The sequence below is a fragment of the Mustelus asterias genome, chromosome 15, assembly GCF_964213995.1.
Source record: "Mustelus asterias chromosome 15, sMusAst1.hap1.1, whole genome shotgun sequence".
Lineage (NCBI taxonomy): Eukaryota > Metazoa > Chordata > Chondrichthyes > Carcharhiniformes > Triakidae > Mustelus > Mustelus asterias.
Genome location: NC_135815.1, coordinates 11,560,033 through 11,582,328, shown reverse-complemented (window position 1 = coordinate 11,582,328; position 22,296 = coordinate 11,560,033). Strand labels below are relative to the sequence as shown.

The following is a 22,296-nucleotide window of genomic DNA, read 5'->3' as shown; positions in this document are numbered from 1 at the left end:
GAGTTGATTGTTGCATAAACAGAGTCAGGGAAACATGGAATTGGGGATTGGCTATCTAACAGGAAGCAGAGAGTTGGGATAAATCGGTGCTTTTCTGGTTGGCAGTTGGTGACCAGTGGCGTGCCGCAGGGATCGGTGCTGGGGCCTCAATTGTTTACCATTTACATAGATGATCTGGAGGAGGGGACTGAATGTAGGGTATTCAAGTTTGCTGAAGACACGAAGGTGAGTGGGAAAGCGAATTGCGTGGAGGACGCGGAAAGTCTGCAGAGAGATTTGGATAGGCTGAGCGAGTGGGCGAGGATCTGGCAGATGGAATATAACGTTAGCAAATGTGAGGTTATCCACTTTGGAAGAAATAATAGTAAATTGGAATATTATTTAAATGGAGCAAAATTACATCGTGCGACTGTGCAGAGGGACCTGGGGGTCCTTGTGCACGAATCGCAAAAACTCAGTCTGCAGGTGCAGCAGGTGATCAAGAAGGCGAATGGAATGTTGGCCTTTATCGCGAGGGGGATAGAATATAAAAGCAGGGAGGTCTTGCTGCAACTGTACAAGGCACTGGTGAGGCCGCAACTGGAGTACTGTGTGCAGTTTTGGTCCCCTTATTTGCGAAAGGATATATTGGCCTTGGAGGGAGTGCAGAGAAGGTTCACCAGGTTGATACCGGAGATGAGGGGTGTAGCTTATGAGGAGAGATTAAACAGATTGGGTCTGTACTCGTTGGAGTTTAGAAGGATGAGGGGTGATCTTTTAGAGACATATAATATAATGAATGGGCTGGATAGGGTAGAGGTGTAGAGATTCTTTCCACTTAGAAGGGAAACCAGAACTAGAGGGCACAGCCTCAAAATAAGGGGGGGCCGGTTCAGAACAGAGTTGAGGGGGAACTTCTTCTCTCAGAGGGTGGTAAATCTCTGGAATTCTCTGCCCATTGAAGTGGTGGAGGCTTCCTCGTTGAATATGTTTAAATCATGGGTAGATAGTTTTCTGATCGATAAGGGAATTAGGGGATATGGGGAGCAGGCGGGTAAGTGGAACTGATTCGCTTCAGATCAGCCATGATCTTGTTGAATGGCGGGGCAGGCTCGATGGGCCAGATGGCCTACTCCTGCTCCTATTTCTTATGTTCTTATGTTCTTATGGGTGGCACAGCGGCACAATGGTTAGCATTGCTGTCTCACAGGGCCAGGGACACGGGTTCAATTTCAGTCTTGGGTCACTGTCTGTGTGGAGTTTGCACATTCTCCCCATGTCTGCGTGGGTTTCCTCTGGGTGCTCTGGTTTTCTCCCACAGTCCGAAAGACATGCTGGTTAGGTGATAAAAGCAAATTACTGCAGATGCTGGAATCTGAAACTAAAAGAGAAAACGCTGGAAAATCTCAGCAGGTCTGGCAGCATCTGTAAGGAGAGAAAAGAGCTGATGTTTCGAGTCCAGATGACCCTTTGTCAAAGCAGCTTTTTCTCTCCTTACAGATGCTGCCAGACCTGCTGAGATTTTCCAGCATTTTCTCTTTTAGTGCTGGTTAGGTGGATTGGCCATGCTAAATTGCCCCTTAGTGTCAGGGAGATTAGCAGGGTAAATACATGGGGTTAGGGGGATAGGACCTGATTGTTGCTGGTGCAGACTTGATGGACTGAATGGCCTCCTTCTGCATTGTAAGAATTCTACGATTCTATGATTATAATGGAAATTTTTGCATTTAAAAATAATTAGGTCTTTAGATGTGGGCCTCAATTGCTAGGTCAGTATTTACATCCCCATTCCTGTGTGGTTTTGATACAACTGAGTGGCTTGCTAGATCACTTCATGGAGTCTTTAAGAGTCATCTCGAGTCACATAGAGGCCAGATGGGGTCAGGTTTCCTTCCTAGCTATCCCGGTTCATGTTGAAGTGAAGGATCTATTCCACTGAGTCAATGAAATGATGGCCCCTCTGCTTTTCTTACAGACGCTGTGCGGGATACCTTTGTGATTGACCCTGCGATCATTATGATTGTGGTTGGAGCCGTTATGTTTTTAATCACCTTCTGCGGCTGCATTGGGGCCTTGCGAGAAAACATTGTGTTACTGCAACTGGTGAGTTTATTGAAGCAAAAACCATATCCATAGAACGTCGATGCATGACTGCACACATTTCAAAAACCGTACAAAATACATTGTCCCCACAACCTTCCTGGGGTCATAGAGTCATAGAGTTTTATAGCACAGAAAGAGGCCATTCAGCCCATCGTGTCTGCACTGGCCATCAAGCACTTATCTGTTCTAATTCCATTTTCCAGCACTTGGTCTGTGTGCGATGACAATTTACATTTAATTATGGACAAAACTCTAGCTTTAGATCATTTTAGATCCTCTCCTTCCGAGGCCACTGGGCCACAATGGAGAGGTTCCATTGAAAATGTGGGATTGCAGACTGGTGTAATCTGCAGCTATGCAGAAAGACACACTACTTGCTAAATATGCAAAGCTTTCCTTCCCCTTTTTGTACTTTGTATTTTTGTTTTAGTACCATTCCTCCTGGAGAAGTTGACTCAGGGAAAGGTAGGCAGCCTTAGTGTGGACCAGCCCACACATATATAGGTACATGTGTCTGTGTGTATCCGTCTGCCTGTGACAGTATTCTCTGCCGATGCTGAAACCACAACCCCTACAGGTATGAGTGTTAAGTAGTGATATAAATATTCTTTGGGGCGGTATGGTGGCACAGTGGTTAGCACTGCTGCCTCACAGTGCCAGGGACCCGAGTTCGATTCCCAACTTCGGTCACTGTCTGTGCGGAGTCTGCACGTTCTCCCTGTGTCTGCGTGGGTTTCCTCCAGGTGCTCCAGTTTCCTCCCACAGTCCGAAAGATGGGCTGGTTAGGTGCATTGGCCATGCTAAGTTCTCCCCCAGTGTACCTGAACAGGTGCCGGAGTGTGGCGACTTGGGGATTTTCTCAGTAACTTCATTGTAGTGTTAATGTAAGCCTACTTGTGACACTAATAAATAAACTAAACTAAACATAACTCGACAAGTTCCAGACACCGTGCAGAACCCCAAGGTCCTTCCTGATGTGAGAGTCGAGGCAGGGAAGACAGCTGACCATGGGGCTGTCATAGCAGAGTTCAGTCCTCTCCTTTTCAACAGGAATCCGTGTATAGCAACTAAAGGGAAACCTTACCGATAGCAGCTAAATAGTAACAAAGCATTTTATCCAAGGTGTCAGTTTGTTGAAGATTCAATCCCATTCTGAGTTTTGCACACATATTGTGTCCAGGCTGCCACTCCAGTGCGGTACAGAGGCAATGATTCCTTGACCACTGGAAACAGACTGCTTCTATCTACCATGTCCCATCTTTTATCATTTTAAGCACATCTACCAAAGTGCTTGAGCACCAAACGATCAAAGCTGCAACTCCAGCACTACAGTCTTAGAGGGGCCTTCTTCCAGATGAGATGTTAACCAAGACCTCATTTGGCTTCACAGTGGATGTGACAAATTCCATGGCACAATTTCAATGAAGAACAGGGGGCTTATCCCCGGTGTCCTGGCCAATATTTACCCCTCAATCATCATCACAAAACAAAACAGATTATTTAGTGTTTGTCATTTTGCTATTTGTAGGATCCTGTATTCAAAATGGCTGCCACGTTTCTGACATTATCACTGTGCCTATATTTCTAAAGTACTTCACTGGCTGAATGTGAAAAGGGTGACCCCTAATAGAAGAGCCACAAAGTTAGAATGAGCCTGAGAGTAAGCCACCTACCATTCTGGTCAAGAGTGCACCTTGCTTTGATTTGGTTTACTCCTGGTCTACTATACGGGCACAATTTACTGATTTGGTGATTAGTCTTTTGCTAATTCTTTCATGGGAGGTGGGCATCATTGGCAAGACCAGCATTTTTTGCCCATCCCATAATTGCCCCTTGAACTGAGTGGCTTGCTCGGCCATTTCAGAGGGCAGTTAAGAGTCTGGAGTCACATGTAGGCCATAGCAGGTAAGAAAGGCAGATTTCCTTCCCTAAAGGGGGATTAGTGATCATTTCATGTTTGCCTAACTGAGACAAGCTTTATATTCCAGGTCAATTAACTCAATTGAAGTTCCACCAGCTGCCATGCTGGGATTTGAACCCATGTCCCCAGAGCATTAATCCAGGCCTCAGTGGTATTACCACTACACCATTGCCACCTCTCAGTCGTTGCTAAAATCCACAAGCACGTAACATTCTCTGCCACACGTAGGCATTTTTTCTGTGTCTTGCACATTGAGGAGATGTGTGTGGTAATAAAAGGAATGCTTTCTTCTCATGGCAACCTTTTCCCTGTAACCTTTACTGTTCAAATAAAGTATCTCCTTTTCCAAGGTTCCCTAGGTTGCCCTTCCACCCTTTTGTTCTTTCTTTATTCCCCTTCGCGACTGAGACACAAAAAGAAGCTGACCAATTATTATTCCCAGGAATCTCCATAACCGGAAAAGTCATCAATGATGTTAGAATTTGGGATTGAGATTTTCCCCATATGTTCATAAGATTTTGGAGCAGAATTAGGCCATTCGGCCCATCGAGTTTGCTCCGCCATTCGACCATGGCTGATATGCTCCTCATCCCCATTTCCCTGCCTTCTCCCCATAGCCCTACAACCCATCACCAATTAAAAATCTGCCTAACTCCTCCGTAAATTTACTCACTGTCCCAGCATCCACCGCTCTTTGGGGTAGCGAATTACACAGATTCACAACCCTCTGGGAGATGTAGTTTCTTCTCAACTCTGTTTTAAATTTACTACCTCTTATCCTAAGACTATGACCTCTCATTCTAGAATGTCCCACAAGAGGAAGCATCTGCTCCACCTTTACCTTTTATCATCTTGTATCCCTCAATTTGATAGGTATAATGCAGCATTCTGCCTTACTTCTGCCACGTTCCCAGCTCACAAGGTTCCTTAAGCTTGTACTTCAAGTGAAGCTTCTTATCTCTTCCTCAGAGTGGTCATCTCCAATCATGTTTCTTCACAGACTGCAATGGCAGTGTGCAGTTTGAGTGCTTTGTTGGTACAATGAAGCCCTCCAGCACCATCAGCGCTGATAGAATAATGCCACATCGACACAAGGAGGCATTGATTTTGGCATTAATCTCACCAAGCATATTTTGCAGATCAATAGTTATGATCTTTTCCAAGCCTACAGTGTCAGCAAACTGAAAGGCAAGATTTCAGGCCAATGTTACAATGCACAATGAAGGTTACCCTCTTTTTTAAGTTTATTTATTAGTGTCACAAGTAGGCTTACGTTAACACTGCAATTAAGTTACTGTGAAAATCCCCTGGTCGCCATACTCTGGCTCCTGTTCAGATACACTGAGGGAGAATTTAGCACGGCCAATGCACCTAACCAGCACATCTTTCAGACTGCGGGAGGAAACCGGAGCACCCGGAGGAAACCTACACAGACATAGGGAGAACATGCAGACTCTGCACAGACAGTGACCCAAGCTGGGAATCGAATCAGGTCACTGGCGCTGAGGTGCAGCAGTGCTAACCACTACGCTACCATGCCACCCTTCAGAAACATACCAAAAATGCGTGACCATTTACAATCCCACAGTTGTCTACTTCATTGCATGGGGGGGCAATGGCTTAGTGGTGTTATCACTAGACTATTAATCCAGAAACTCAGCTAATGTTCTGGGAGCCCAGGTTCGAATCCCACCATGGCAAACGGTGGAATTTGAATTTAATAAAAAAAATCTGGAATTATGAATCTACTGATGACCATGAAACCACTGTCAATTGTCAGAAAAACCCATCTGGTTCACTAATGTCCTTTAGGGAAGGAAATCTGCTGTCCTTATTGGGTCTGGCCCACATGTGACTCCAGACCCACAACAATGTGCTTGACTTGCAACTGCCCTCCAAGGGCAACTAGGGATGGGCAATAAATGCTGGCCAGCCAGCGACGCCCATGTCCCATGAATGAATTTTTTAAAAATGTAGCATAATTTTCTGAGCCAGTTCTACATTTCTCCACAAGGACTCTCGTTAGCTGTGAAAATGTTGGTGTATGAGGACACCTAACAGATTAATAAGTCAATACTAACACTAGTCGGCACTACTTCAATTGCTCTGTTGCAAACATGGCTTTGTCAATTTTCTTTGCAGTTTTCGGTGAGCCTGACCATCCTCTTCTTGGTACAGTTGGCGGTTGGAGTCCTGGGATTTGTCTATTCTGATAAGGTAATTTTAGGGTGGACACACTGTTCTAGGTTGGAAGTTCCCTCTTGGAACATGAAAGCAGTGCGTCCACCCCCAAATCCAGGGGTAACTCGTTCTAAGGGTAGTCAAAGATTCCCTGAGGTCTCAGTGAGTTCCATAGCACTGTATTATACAGTCTCACTTCTCCACTGAGACACATAAAGAATCTCCCCCCTCCACTGTTCTGTCCCTGCCCACATCTGATAAAGATGTCTCACCTCCTTGTTTTCTTCATACCTAACATTAAGCTTTTAACAAACATTGATGCCCTTCCTGATCCCTTTGCCGTCTATAAACCGATGAAAGAATGCAGAGATTGGGGCTCTTTTCCATAGAAGAGAGAAGGCGGGGGGGGGGGTGACACGATTGGAGTTTTTAACATGATAAAGGTGTTTGATAGGGTAGATGTAGAGATGTTTTCACTTGGGGGGAGCCCATGATTGGGGTCATGAATGTGAGATAGTTATTAATACATTCAACAGAGAATGCTGAAGAGATTTTCCTATCTGGAGAGTGGTTGGAACCTGGAACTTAATATCACAGCAAGCAGTTGAGTTGAATAGTTTTAGATGTATTTAAGAGGAAGCTGGATAAGAACATCAGAGAAAGGAGGGGAAGGATATGTTGGTGGGGTTAGCTGAAGCAAAGTGGGTGGAGGTTCATGTGAGACATGGACGCTGGCATTGTCCATTTGAGCCCTGTTCCTGTGCTGTATATTCTATGTCATTTGAATCTATGTAAAGAGTTATATGGTGATCAGACTAATCAACATTTAAGGAAAGCTTTGATCTTATAGGGACCTGGTTTGTTTTATTTTCCCTTTAGTTCAGCACCTACTTCAGAGTTGGAAGATTCAAGGGGCTGTATTTTCCAGCCTTTCCTGCCAACAGGATCTTCCGGTCCCACCAAAGGCGACCGCCACCCCCCCCCCCCCCCCCCCCACACACACACACACACACACACATAGCACGTTCCCCACTGGTGTCTATTTGAACCATCAGAACAAGTAGACAATGGCTTAATGTCTCATCCTAAGATCTAATGGCTCAATTCAAAGAAGAACAGGGAGGGGGAGTGGGGTGGGGAGGTCCTGCTGATGCCCCGCAGGAGAAATCCGATGATCAAAAATATTTTCCTAGCTGGTGAGGTGGATATGGAGGATTAAATGTGCTGGATTGTGACATTTGTGAGACATTGTGACACATAAGTGGCAGATGGAATTTAACCCTGATAAGTGTGAGGTGATGCACTTTGGAAGGAATAATATGACAAGGAAGCATAATATGAAAGGTCTGACACTGGGAAGTTACAAAGAACAAAGAGACCTTGGCGTGTTTGTCCATAGATCTCTGAAGGCGGAACGGTAGGTTAATAGGGAGGTGAAAAAGGCATATGGCACACTCGGCTTTATCAATCAGGGTATAGATTACAAAGACAGAGAGGTCATGTCGGAGTTGTATAGAACTTTGATGAGGCCACAGCTGGAGTACCATGTGCAGTTCTAGTGCAGAGGAGATTCACCAGGATGTTGCCTGGGATGGAACATTTAAGTTATAAAGAGAGGTTAGATAGGCTTGGGTTGTTTTCTCTACAGCAGAGAAGACTGAGGGGCGAACGGATTGAGGTGTTCAATATTATGAGGGGCATGGACAGGGTGGATAGGGAGCAGCTGTTGCCCTTAGTTGAAGGGTCAGTTATGAGGGGACACAAGTTAAAAGTGAGGGGTGGGAGGTTTAGGGGGGGATTTGAGGAAAAATGTTTACCCAGAGGGTGGTGGCGGCTTGGAATGCGCTGCCTGGGAGGGTGGTGGAGGCGGGATGCCTCACATCCTTTACAAAGTACCTGGATGAATACTTGGCGCGCCAGAACATTCAGGGCTATGGGCCAAGTGCTGGCAAGTGGGATTAGGTGGGCAGGTCAGGGCATTTCAGTGCAGACTCGATGGGCTGAAGGGCCTCTTCTACACTGTAGTATTCTGTGATTCCGTGATTGCTGTTCCTGTTGAACTCTCCTACTCTTCAAAATAGCACCGTGGCATCTTTTACATAACCTGAGTGGGCAGACGAGGCCTCCGTTTATCTGAAAGACTGCGCCTCTGACAGGGCAGCACTCTCACAATACCGCACTGACGTGCCTGCTCACATTATGTGCTTTAGCCTCTGGTCTGGGACTTAAGACCATAAGACCATAAGACATAGGAGCGGAAGTAAGGCCATTCGGCCCATCGAGTCCACTCCACCATTCAATCATGGTTGATTTCAACTCCATTTACTTGAAGCCACAGCCTTCTGATTCGAAGGAGAGGGTGTTTCCCACTGAATCAGGGTGACACCTACAAACTGCTACTTGACATTTAGCACCAAGGCTGCAAAAAAAACCCCAGTTAGTGGAACCACTGACGAAGCTGGAGCAGAAATAACTGGCGGTGCTGCTTCTTAATTCAAATACACATCAACACTGAACCTTCAGAACCAGTGACCTTTCTGTTGACAATTCGATTTTTAATACAGAGACTTCTATGTAAGCCGTTAGCACACTAATTTACCTTCATTTCTGACATCAATCACTTTGATCTTTTATTCTCTATGTAGGCCGAAGAGACGGTGAGTAAATTTATGAAGAAAGCCATTGTGCATTACAGAAATGACATTGACCTGCAGAATCTGATCGACTATATTCAGAGAGAGGTAATTGCACTGTTCACAGTGAGGTTGCAGCATTGACGGTCTGTACATTTTAGTCTGTGCTGTATTTTTATCAAGACCACACCCGTCCCCCCCCCTCCGATTGATTTCCAACTGTAGGCCACAGGCTCCCCGTATGAAAAGCAGGGATCGAAAATAACCTAAAATCACAACCATTGATCCCGAACCTCAAACTATTCCGCCGTGTATTAATTTATCGGGATGGGAAACAGAATAAGTAGCTCCAGGTTCGAGTCCCACGCCAGAATTCCATTTCTCTCTTCCTTTGAGGTCAGGGTGTTGGAGATTTTGACCCTGTGCAGGCCATGGGTACCACATCAGAGACTGCCCATTGCTCACTGGCGCCGGTGGGGGGTGCGGGGGCGGGGGGGGGGGGGGGGGGGGGGGGGGGAGTCATTTGGAGGGGTGGGTCTCATCAGCATTGAAATGGTGGGCTGTGAGTGGAAAGCTGGGCCCCGGAGGCAGTCTGCAATATTGAGGAGAGTGATCAGCCTCATGGATCAAAGTTGATCTGTTGGTGGGGATTGGGACAGATGGAACAATGATGAGCCCCCCACCCCCCCCCCCACCCCCCACCCCGCCCCCATGGTGGGCTTTGACAAAGGATCATCTGGACTCGAAACGTCAGCTCTTTTCCCTCCTTACAGATGCTGCCAGACCTGCTGAGATTTTCCAGCATTTTCTCTTTTGGTTTCAGATTCCAGCATCCGCAGTAATTTGCTTTTATTTATTATAATGGTGGCCCCCTCTCCTGACCCCATAACAATTCAGTCTAATTTATCCCTGGGCTCCTCATGGCCTGGAATCCCAGCTGATACTGGGCAGAGTGTGCACTATGACCATCTGACCAATACTGTACTAAATATTGTCCATAATCTTGAATTCATCCAAAGCTCTGCTGCTCCTAACTTGCACCAAGTCACGATAGCTCTGTAGTTGTCCAGTCTAATGCCTCCATTTTAAAATGATGTCCATAGACCAATCCCAGTCCTTTACAGTATTGATTGACAGGGCAATTGCCCAGTCATCTTTATCCTGGTCAGGAATAGTGCTAATGTGGTATCTGAATTTCAGTGCCAGTGTAATGCCAGGTATGTAAGCCATACATCCCAACAACTAGGGGTGGCACGATGGCAGAATGGTTAGCACTACTGCCTCACAGCGCCAGGCACCCAGGTTCAATTCCCCGCTTGGGTCACTGTCTGTGCGGAGTCCGCACATTCTCCCCGCGTCTGCGTGGGTTTCCTCCGGGTGCTCCAGTTTCCTCCCACAGTCTGAAAGACGTGCTGGTTAGGTGCATTGGCAATGCTAAATTCTCCCTCAGTGTATCCGACCAGGCACTGGAGTGTGGCAACTAGGGGATTTTCACAGTAATTTCATTGGAGTGTTAATGTAAGCCTACTTGTGACCAATAAATAAACTTTAACTTTAATCGATCATATCAAACAGCACGTCCCTTCAGCATGTTTGCAACAGACAAAGTACAGACTGTACTCAACCAGCCCATGTTTGCAAAGCTCAAAAGTGTCCAACATTGGATGTGAACCCACAATTAAACCACATTGACTAAGCAATCCCAATTGTGCTATGAATTACACTAACAGCCAATTTAAGATTATCATTCAGGTTTGCAGTGTAGCTCACTTATAAGTGCTCGAAGCTGCTTATATTCATACACAGGGCCCTGTCCTTTGCAAACAGGAAGAACATGCCCATGCATCGCGTCCTTTTCACCAAAACAATAGCTGAGAGGACAGACATATTCCCCACGGCAACACCATGCCCAATCAGAGACAAATTGCCTGCTTTGAATTTAACCAAAAAGCTTGGCAGTTAACTGTTCCCTGGTGCATTCTCCATGACAACATGTCTACCAATCAGAGTGTGTTTGTCAACCAATCAGCACCCTCCTCTTATGCAGTATAAAGTGTTGTTCCTTTTAAGATTTGGTATTCCTGAGAATTTGTCCTGATGAGTGCAAGATGAAAAGCTTTGACAACATGTCTCCTTTTGCATCAAAACTCAAGTTCTGTATTACCAAGCGACTATATATTTTTATAATATATATTTGATATGTCTGTATAAAAACAACATAGACACACAAGATTTTATGTAGTAGTTAATGATGATTGGAATGAAATGTACAGCTTGTAAAAGATTTTCTTCCTTTACCTTCATGTAGTTTCAGTGCTGTGGATGGAACAATTACAAAGATTGGTCAAAGAACATGTATTTCAACTGTACCCCTAACAATCCCAGCCCTGAGCGCTGTGGTGTGCCTTACTCCTGCTGTACCCTGATACCCGGCGAGGTAAGCTGTTTCACAAAACTGCGATTTAAAAAAAATAACAAACTATTCATCTCTTCTAAGGGTACCCAGGGTTGCTAGGGCACGATTCTTTCGGTGCTGACGGCCTGCAACACCTCAGCTGTTGTTTGTGAATTTAGAGAACTTCCTCTGAACGAAGTTCAAAGTTAACTCTCTCCACAGGAGCTGCCAACTACTGAGTATTTCCAGCGTTTTCTGTTTTTATTTCAGATTTCCAGCATCCGCAGTATTTTGCTTTTATACCGGACTTCATTTATTTATTATTTATTTATGTATTATTTATTATTAGTGTCACAAGTAGGCTTACATTAACACTGCAATGAAATTCGTGAGAAAATCCCCTAGTCGCCACACTCCGGCGCCTGTTCGGGTAACACTGAGGGAGAATTTAGCATGGCCAATGCACCCTAACCAGCACGTCTTTCGGACTGTGGGAGGAAACCCACGCAGACACGAGGAGAACGTGCAGACTCTGCACAGACAGTGACCCAAGCCGGGAATCGAACCTGGGTCCCTGGCGCTGTGAGGCAGCAGTGCTGACCACTGTGCCACCTTGAACTTGATATGGGCATTAAGCACCCGGATCAAATAAACATTTAATTTCGCGACTTGCCTGAAATTCACCAAAGTAAGTGCCTGGTGACTTGAAATATGGACGCAAAATCAGCTCCAATTTCATGGTCGTTACCTGCTCAGGAGTACTCTGGAGGGGAGGCGATGGCCTAGTGGTATTATCGCTAGACTATTAATCCAGAAACTCTGCTAATGTTAGGGGCGGCACGGTAGCACAGTGGTTAGCACTGCTGCTTCACAGCTCCAGGGTCCCGGGTTCGATTCCCGGCTCGGGTCACTGTCTGTGTGGAGTTTGCACATTCTCCTCGTGTTTGCGTGGGTTTCCTCCGGGTGCTCCGGTTTCCTCCCACAGTCCAAAGATGTGCGGGTTAGGTTGATTGGCCAGGTTAAAATTGCCCCTGAGATGCGTAGGTTAGAGGGATTAGCGGGTAAATATGTGGGGGTAGGGCCTGGGTGGGATTGTGGTCGGTGCAGACTCGATGGGCCGAATGGCCTCCTTCTGCACTGTAGGGTTTCTATGATTTCTAGGGACCCGGGTACGAATTCCGCCATGGCAGATGATGGAATTTGAATTCAATTAAAAAAAACTGGAATTAAGAATCTATTGATGACCATGAAACCATTATCAATTGTCAGAAAAACCCATCTGGTTCACTAATGTCCTTTAGGGAAGGAAATCTGCCATCCTCACCCGGTCTGGCCTACATGTGACTACAGAGCCACAGCAATGTGGTTGACTCTGAACTGCCTCTTCAGGGCAATTAGGAATGGGCAACGCCCATGTCCCACAAATCAATGAAAAAAGCCTCTGGATTAGTAATGAGCGGTGGACATCTGACCCATATTGCGAATGTATGTCATACCCCACAGGCACAGCGCTGTGGCAATGTCCATCTCACTCAATCTGTGATGTTTTATTTGTTTCTGCTTCTCTACCCCTGCCTCCAGACGGTGATCAACACAATGTGTGGGTTTGGGAAGCAATCCCTAAACCAACTGGAGGCCTCGAAATTCTTGCACCCGGCGGGCTGTGCAGACAAAGCAGCGATCTGGATAGAGAGTCATCTGCTGCTGGTGGGGGGCGTTGTCCTTGGGTTGGCACTGCCACAGGTAGGTAGCCTTTGTGTGGATCAGCCCACACATATATAGGTACATGTGTCTGTGTGTATCAATCTGACTGTGTCAGTATTCTCTGTCTATACCGAAACCACAACTCCTATAGGTTAAATAGTGATATATATATATATATTCTTACTGGGAATGGGTTTGGCAGCTGTTTTTGCGGGGGGGTGGGGGGCAATACTGGGGGGTAACTGGGAGTGGGTAACAAGAGATTTGTTTATGCAGCAGCTAGAACCATATTGGGGAATGTAAACTCAAGCTCATTGTGGATTTCCCAAAACCCCAAGAAACTCGCAAACCCGCAGGAAATTTCCAAACTATCACAGGGAACTCTGAAACGCCCAGGAAACTCCCAGACCATTAGGAAATTCCCAAGCTCCCAAGAAATTCCCGAACCCCCAGGAAATTCCCAAACCATCACGGCAAACTCTGAAACCCCTAGGAAAATCCCAATCAGTAAACCCCCAAACCCTAAGGAAAATCCCAATCAGTAAACTCCCAAATCCCCAGGAAAATCCCAAATCAGTAAACTCCCAAATGCAGGAAATTCCTAAACCATCACAGGGAACTGCCAAACTATCAGGAAACTTCCTAACCCCTAGGAAGTTCACAAAACGGCACAGTGGCACAGTGGTGGGAGGCATGGTATCGCAGTGGTTAGTACTGCTGCTTCACAGCTCTAGGGCCCCGGGTTCAATTCCCGGCTTGGGTCACTGTCTGTGCGGAGTCTGTATGTTCTCCCTGTGTCTGCTTGGGTTTCGTCTGGGTGCTCCGGTTTCCTCCCACAATCTGAAAGACGTGCTGGTTAGGTACATTGATCCGAACAGGCGCCGGAGTGTGGCAACTAGGGGAATTTCACAGTAACTTCATTGCAGTGTTAATGTAAGCCTTACTTGTGACTAATAAATAAACTATACTTTACTTTTTACTTAAACCCAAACCCCTACAAAACCCCCGAGCCATCAGGAAACTCAAAAACCCTTTCCCAGGATGCCTCAAAATTCCCATGAAACCCCCAAACGATCAGGAAACTCTCCAACTCCCAGGAAACTGCGGAATCACTAGGAAACTATCAAACTCTGCAGGAAACTCCCATGCCCCTACTAAATAGTCCCCTCCCCCCTGCCCCCACAAATAATACTGAATCTCCCGGAAACTCCCAAACTTCGCAGGAAACTCCAGAACCACAAGGCAATGCCCAAAGCCCTAATAAAGGCCCAAACCTCAAAAAAACTATCAAGCCACAGCTCTGGGAATCCCTCACACCACCAGGAAGCTCTCACCCCCCGCCCCGCCCCAAAACTCCAGAAACATGAACAAACTGTCAAAGCCACAGGAAACTCCTGAAGCCCCAGGACCCCCTCCCCAGCAGAGTGAGGTTCAGTGACTCAACAAGGACAGCAAGGTGGCGGCTGCAAGCTGCCATTAATGGATATTGATGCCATTATGAGGTGACCCATATTTACCATTAAAAGAAAGTGTTTACAAGTCTAAGGCTGCCATTCAGAACATTGAGTGAATTACAATGAGAGTGCATGTAGGAGGCTGGGATTAAATGCACGAAGTTGTGCAGTTGTTGGTATTGTCTGTTTTCGGAAAGTAAACATTTCTCTCATCTGTCATTGTAGATTGGAGGAATTGTACTGTCGCACATGCTGATTGGACAGATCAAAGAGGAAATTAAGTCAATATAATGGCAGGGCCTTTGTCAACAAGGAACAAACCAAAGGCAGTGAGATTCACCGAGAGTCTTAGCCAAGAAACAAAGAAGCAAAGAAACGTGGAAGAAAGAGCATTCAAGACTTTTTGTTTGAGAAACATACCACAGATACTATTCTTTTTGAGGATGGCGCATCATCAGTCTCACTCCTCACCTTTCACCCTCAGGGTTCAGAGTTGAAGAGAGCAAATAATGTAGCCCATGTGAGAGATACTGAGGGTCACGGGGACCACAACTCTCAGCGGCATCCTTAGTCGGTGTCCCCATTCCCCCTCCCCTCAGCCAGTCTCCCCATTCCCTCTCCCCTCAGCCAGTCTCCCCATTCCCTCTCCCCTCAGCCAGTCTCCCCATTCCCCCTCCCCTCAGCCAGTGTCCCCATTCCCCCTCCCCTCAGTCAGTGTCCCCTTTCCCCTCCCCTCAGCCAGTGTCCCCATTCCCCCTCCCCTCAGCCAGTGTCCCCATTCCTCCTTCCCTCAGTCAGTCTCCCCATTCCCCTCCCCTCAATGTCCCCATTCCCCCTCCCCTCAGTGTCCCCATTCCCCTCCCCTCAATGTCCCCATTTCCCCTCCCCTCAATGTCCCCATTTCCCCTCCACCCAGTGTCCCCATTTCCCTTCCCCTCAGTCAGTCTCCCCATTCCCCCTCCCCTCAGTGTCCCCATTCCCCCTCCCCTCTGCCAGTGTTTAATTAGTCGTTTCACGGGGAATGGATTGAGTGATCGCGCAAGGCCACATAATACTGATAGCAGTTTGAACATTTCCAGCGTGATTTTGTGTCACAGAAACACTTGTAAAAAACCAATATATTTACCAGACTAAATTAACAGCGCAATTCACCTGATGCTGTTCAGGAAGATAGGAGGTGGAAATCTCCCATTTTCAGGCTAAGTGCCAACACTGGTGGGAAAACAGGAGAGTTTCCCCTGCACTGGGAGTTTCCCCCGGCACTGGGAGTTTCCCCCGGCACTGGGAGTTTCCCCTGGCACTGGGAGTTTCCCCTGGCACTGGGAGTTTCCCCCGGCACTGGGAGTTTCCCCTGGCACTGGGAGTTTCCCCTGACACTGGGAGTTTCCCCAGCACTGGGAGTTTCCTGGGCACTGGGAGTTTCCCCTGACACTAGGAGTTTCCCCAGCACTGGGAGTTTCCCCTGGTACTGGGAGTTTCCCCTGGCACTGGGAGTTTCCTGGGCACTGAGAGTTTCCTGGGCACTGGGAGTTTCCTCTGGCACTGGGAGTTTCCCCAGGCACTGGGAGTTTCCCCAGCACTGGGAGTTTCCTGGGCACTGGGAGTTTCCCCTGGCACTGGGAGTTTCCAGCTGGCACTGGGAGTTTCCAGCTGGCACTGGGAGTTTCCTGGGCTCTGGGAGTTTCCTGGGCACTGGGCGTTTCCTCTGACACTGGGGGTTTCCCCTGATACTGGGAGTTTCCTGGGCATTGAGAGTTTCCTGGGCACTGGGAGTTACCCCTGGCACTGGGAGTTTCCCCTGGCATTGGGAGTTTCCCCTGATACTGGGAGTTTCCTGGGCACGGAGAGTTTCCTGGGCACTGGGAGTTTCCCGCAGGCACTGGGAGTTTCCCCCAGCACTGGGAGTTTCCCCCAGCACTGGGAGTTTCCACCGGCACTGGGCGTTTCCTGGGCACTGGGGGTTTCCTGGGCACTGGGAGTTTCCTGGGCACTGGGAGTTTCCCCCAGCACTGGGAGTTTCCCCCGGCACTGGGAGTTTCCCCCGGCACTGGGAGTTTCCTCCGGCACTGGGAGTTTCCCGCTGGCACTGGGAGTTTCCCCTGACACTGGGAGTTTCCTGGGCACTGGGAGTTTCCCCTGGCACTGGGGGTTTCCTGGGCACTGGGAGTTTCCCCTGGCACTGGGGGTTTCCTGGGCACTGGGAGTTTCCCCCGGCATTTGGGAGTTTCCTGGGCACTGGGAGTTTCTGGCTGACACTGGAAGTTTCTCCCGGCATTTGGGAGCGTCTGCCAGGTGGGATTCACCCACTTGAAAGATGATAATGAGGTCATTTCAGGGAACCTGTTGGCCGTCGCCGCTGTTCAGCCATTGGGACGGACTTTTTAAAGGCTGCCCCGATCTCCATGCTCGGAGACAGCCCCCTCCCCCCCACCCTCCCACCCACTGAGGGAGGGTCTAAGGAGGGCTGAGAGGGGATTGGTCATCTTCATGCCTGCATTGTGTGGTGGGGGGGGGATGCCCCTCTTTCCCCAGGGGATGGTGGTGTCCCCCTGTGGGGACATGGCGTACTGGAGCCCTTGTTATTAGTGGCACCAAAGCCCACTCAGTGCCATTCCCGCTTGGAGGGGATGCTTGGCGGTGGTGGGGTGGCGGGGGGGGGGGGGGGGGGGGGGGTGCGGTGGTGAATGGGCCATCAAACCCGCGAACTGTCTTACAATTAACGGGTTTACATAGTTACCAGGCTAGTGCCTGGTGTGGGCAGAAACCGGCAGCGCGGGTTGGGTGAATCCTGATGGCCTTGACGCCCATTGGGAATGCCGATTTGTTGCTGATGCCCCTTTCTGCGGGGCATCGGGGTTCCCGACGGCCTTTTGCCAAGGCTGGAGAATCCCACCCATGGAGTAGGGAACAGCTGCCTTCTCAGCATTGCAATAGTTATAAAACTCAGCAAAGAGGTTCGCACCTCAGAAACATACAACATCCACACACCTCTCTTACTGTGAATCATCCTGGGTATTATTCTAATTTTCTCCCTTTCCATCGTATCTCCTACCCCCTCCCCTCCCTCCTCCTCCCTGCTCCTAAAGGATGAGGCTATGTTTTGTTACGGTTCAGGTTGCTATGGCAACATGCATATTGGAATCTGGAGCTATGATAGTCGAGTGTGCCCAACTTCCTTTCCAACACATGGCTGATGAAGAGTCTCTCCTGCGCTTACCTCCGACCATTGGGTGTGTGATGGAAGGATTTACAGATTGATAATCAACATTCTTGGCCAAGTCCTGGGATGGGGTTTGATCACAGAGTTTCTGGCTGAGGGGAACAGCGACACTACCCACTGCGTCACGAGACCTGCACACTTGGTGAATGGCAGCAGGTTATTTGACCTCTGACCTCTGTCCTTCACCCTCATCGGACATTTGCATGCATACATTTGCCAGCGTTCATGGAGATACTCGTTGCTAGGGAGCAGTTAAGAGCCACCACATACCCCAGTTTTGAGGTGCTGAGCCCAACATGGAGCAGCTAACGTCAGCTGAAACACCGAGGGTAGCACTCTCGCCTTGGAGTCAGAAGGTTGCGTGCGGTTCAAGCCCCACACCAAATTCCAGGCTGACACTGCCAGGACAGTGGTGATGGCCTAGTGGTATTATCACTAGATTATCAATCCAGAACTTCAGCTAATGTTCTGGGGACCTGGGTTCGAATCCCGCCATGGCAGATGGTGGAATTTGAATTCAATAAAAATATCTGGAATTAAGAATCTACTGATGACCATGAAACCATTGTTGGAAAAACCCGTCTGGTTCACTAATGTCCTTTAGGGAAGGAAATCTGCCGTCCTTACCTGGTCTGGCCGACATGTGACTCCAGAGCCACAGCAATGTGGTTGACTCTCAATTGCCCTGCAAGGGCAACTAGGGATGGGCAATAAATGCTGGCCAATCAGCAGCGCCCGTGTCCCATGAATGAATAAAAAAATGTAGGGAGGAAGTGCTGCACTGTCAAAGGCGCTGTATTTTAAATGAGGTATTAAACCCAGGCCCCTGGTCTCTTAGGTGGAAGTAAATGATCCCGTGACATTATTCTGAAGGGGTGTCCCCCTTCAACTAACATCACTAAAGTAGAGATTATCTGATCATCATCACTTGTGTTCCATTGGCTGCCCTGTTTCCTGCATTACATTTCATTGGTTGTAAAGTGCTCTGGGGGATCCTGAGGTCACAAAAGGTGCTAAATGAATGCAGGTTCCTTATTTAATTTAATACAAATCAAGGTATGTTCTGTGTATCTTGGTGCAAGTCGCCAGCAGATCATTCGTGACCACCGGATAATTCGAACAGGAATCCTGCATCTCGTGATCTGCAGAAAATACACCAAAGGTTAATCAGCGTCTGAAAGGGAGAGATGGGTCAACATTTCGAGAATGTCTTTTCAACAGAAGCAGCCCCAATCAACCCCCGACAATTTCTGCAATGTCCAATTTCCATTATGTGTATTTTTTTTAACCTCAGCTAAATAACACATCCCTTCCACAGCCAGTTCTTAATTCTGCCTCATGGAAAAGCTGGACTAAATCCTGCATTTTAAAGCAGGAACGATCTCTCCCTATAATAATACAAAGAACAAAAGAAATGTCTGTTCATGTGGAACAAGTGAAATCGGATATCACTGGGACATTCACTAATGCTCGAAAACAGTTGGTGTTATCAGCAGCTAAATTTGTTTTCTTCACAGAATCATAGATTCCCGGCTTGGGTCACTGTCTGTGCGGAGTTTGCACATTCTCCCCGTGTCTGCGTGGGTTTCCTCCGGGTGCTCCGGTTTCCTCCCACAGTCTGAAAACTGGTTAGGGTGCATTGACCTGAACAGGCGCCGGACTGTGGCGACTAGGGGAATTTCACAGTAACTTCATTGCAGTGTTAATGTAAGCCTTACTTGTGACTAATAAATAAACTTTAAACTTTAGAATCCTGCAGTGCAGAAGGAAGCCATTTGGCCAATCGAATCTGCACCAACCACGATCCTGCCCGGGCCCTATCCCCATAACCCCATGCTTTTACTCTAGGTAGTCCCCTGACACTAAGGGGCAATTTAGCATGGACAATCCACCCAACCAGTCTTTGGACTGTGGGAGGAAACTGGAGCTCCCGGAGGAAACCCACACAGACAGTGCAAACTCCACACAGACAGTGGCCCGAGGCCGGAATTGAACCCAGGTCCCTGGCGCTGTGAGGCAGCAGTGCTAACCACTGTGTCACCGTGCCATCCTTTGTCTTGTCTTAAAAAGATCAGTCTATTTTCCAACAAGCTGCTTCTCCCACAATAAAAGAGTCTGTGGAGAGAAACAGAGTTAACGGTCAGAATTCTTCGGCCATTCATGCCTCCGCGCCGCTGCAAGCAAGGGCGGAGAATTTGGCACGCGGCCAAGTCTCCGTTCACCGCAGCAGGACCGCAGAATCCCACCAGCATGAACGGCCAGAGAATTCCGGGCAACATTTCAGCTTGAGTATTTTCAATATTTTTCTGTTTTCAATTCAGACTTCGAGCCGGTTTGGTATTTTGCTTTGGTGAAGGGTTTGTGCCTTAGCTATCTCACCCCAGTTTTAACATTTCACCCCTCTTGCCCCGGTTTACTCTTCTGAGAATGATTGACTTGTGCCAGGGCGCAGTGTTGCGGGAGGCTGAATATGGGGTAGAGAATGTAACGTGCAGCTAATGCACTACCGCCTGTTCTGGCATGGCTGCCAAAGGTGCACTTCTATCCCGTAGCTGCCTGCAAAGAGGGTGGGCTGTTAGCTCAGTTGGTTAGATAGCGAGCAGGTGGATCAGGTTAGTGCCAACAGCGCAGGGTTTAATCCCCTGGTGGCTGAGGTAGACTCGAGGCCTCCTCTCCCTACCCGTAGTACAAAATGTGGCACTCTGCAATGGTTTGGCGAATAATTGCCAAAGGGCCTGCCTCGGGGCAGGGAACTGAAGAAGAAGCTTCCTGCAGCCGGATTGGGCAATGAGATAGACGCTACAATATCAGAGCTAAGGTAGCAGATACCTCACCGGAACCTGACCTGAGGGACAGCGGGTTAAAGGGAGCTCTAGTAGCGATGGATGACACTCAGCAATATCCCATATCAAAAGCATTCGTGCACTCCCCCTGCAACTGATAGCAGCGTTCATTCTTGGGGATTTTAAAAAAAGATCAATTTCGGGGAGTAAGAGCTGGGAAATTCCTTTCTAATCCCACGTGGGTGATCCAGGAGACCATGCCTCCCAGTGGTGGATCACTCAGCCAGCTGAAGCAATGTGCCTACACCACCCCCTTCAATCCAATATACCGCTGCTTCCTCCTCTCTCAAGAACTGGTCAGACTCCTTCTTAAAGAGTGACACATGCGACTTCCACCAGTGACCTGTACCAGGAGATACAGAGAGGGCGAGACGGTCCGCATTAGCAGTTTCTTGTGAGAAGCCACACAATCTATTACAGAGCTACAGCAGGGAAGGGGGGGGGGGGGTGGCTAAAGCCTTAGACAACCCTGAACTTCAAACTCCTCAATGCGAAAAGATTTATTTTTTTAATTAACTTTGAGTTCTGCAAATTCCGTTGCAGTTTTCAAAATAATTTATAGCGTGTTTTCTATACTAGCCATTGGAATAATTTCCTGAAGGTTCTTTATGTAAGAAATATTATTTGAGTGTTAGAAGGCTGAATACACTGGAGCTTGTTTGATTTCAGAACTGCAGCCCTGAAAGGGCTAAAGGCAAGACTTTGAATTCTGGAATTAATAGGACTTTTTTTAATACACATTTATTAATGGTTGTTTATGATTATTTATATATGTTAATGTCACATGATATTAAAAAGTGATTGCATCTAGTATTCAAACAACAATGCAATAATGTTTCGCCAAATGATTGAATAAACATTTATTCATTTATTGTGCTTGGTTTTTTCTCCTCCACTTGTTGTTCTGCGATATTTGATTGCTGTGTCTTCAGATTTGATTTGATTTATTATTGTCACATGTATTAGCATACAATGAAAAGTATTGTTTCTTGCGCGCTACACAGACAGAGCATACCATTCATAGAGAAGGAAAGGAGAGAGTGCAGAATGTAGTGTTACAATCATAGCTAGGGTGGAGAGAAAGATCAACTTAATGCAAGGTAGATCCATTCAAAAGTCTGACGGCAGCAGGGAAGAAGCTGTTCTTGAGTCGGTTGGTACGTGACCTCAGACTTTTGTATCTTTTTCCCGACGGAAGAAGGTGGAAGAGGGGATGGGGGGTGGGGTTTGGTGATGGGGGATGGGGGGTGTGGGATGGAGGTGGGGGATGTGGGATGGAGGTGGAGGGTGTGGGACGGAGGTGGGGGGTGTGGGACGGGGGTGAGGGGTGCGGGATGGGGGTGGGGGTGGGGGTTGGGGGTGGGGATTGGGGGTGGGGTGGGGGGTGGGGGGGGGGTGTTACAGGGACAGGAAGGGGCCACGGTGGAATTTGAAAACAAGGATGGAGCATTTTAAAATCCAGACATTGTTTGACTGGGAGCCAACGTCGGACACTGAGCACAGGATGCTCGGGGAACAGAACTTCAGCTTAAGTTTATTCATTCATGTCACAAGTAAGGCTTACATTAATACTGCAATGAAGTTACTGTGAAAATCCCTAGTCGCCACACTCCTGCACCTGTTCGGGTACACTGAGGGAGAACTTAACATGGTCAATGTACCAAACCAGCAGGTCTTTCCGACTGTGGGAGGAAACCGGAGCACGCGGAGGAAACCCACGCAGACACGGGGAGAAGGTGCAGACTCCACACGGACAGTGACCCAAGCTGGGAGTCGAACCTGGGTCCCTGGCGCTGTGAGGCCGCAGTGCTAACCCACTGTGCAAGTTAAGATGCAGCAGCAGAGTTTTGGATGACCTCAGGT

At 47.9% G+C, this 22,296-nt stretch overlaps 1 protein-coding gene across 1 annotated transcript in view; it reads left to right on the top strand.

Moving 5' to 3' along the window:
* Positions 1–15,008, top strand: part of LOC144504334 (tetraspanin-33-like) — a 61,119-nt gene extending 46,111 nt beyond the window's left edge. The window contains exons 3-8 of the mRNA XM_078229500.1: positions 1,955–2,082; positions 6,146–6,220; positions 8,830–8,925; positions 11,126–11,254; positions 12,794–12,955; positions 14,596–15,008. Coding sequence (XP_078085626.1) covers positions 1,955–2,082; positions 6,146–6,220; positions 8,830–8,925; positions 11,126–11,254; positions 12,794–12,955; positions 14,596–14,661 — 656 coding nt within the window. The 3' untranslated portion in view covers positions 14,662–15,008. The remainder of the gene's footprint in view (positions 1–1,954; positions 2,083–6,145; positions 6,221–8,829; positions 8,926–11,125; positions 11,255–12,793; positions 12,956–14,595) is intronic.
* The last annotated feature ends 7,288 nt before the right edge of the window (positions 15,009–22,296 follow it).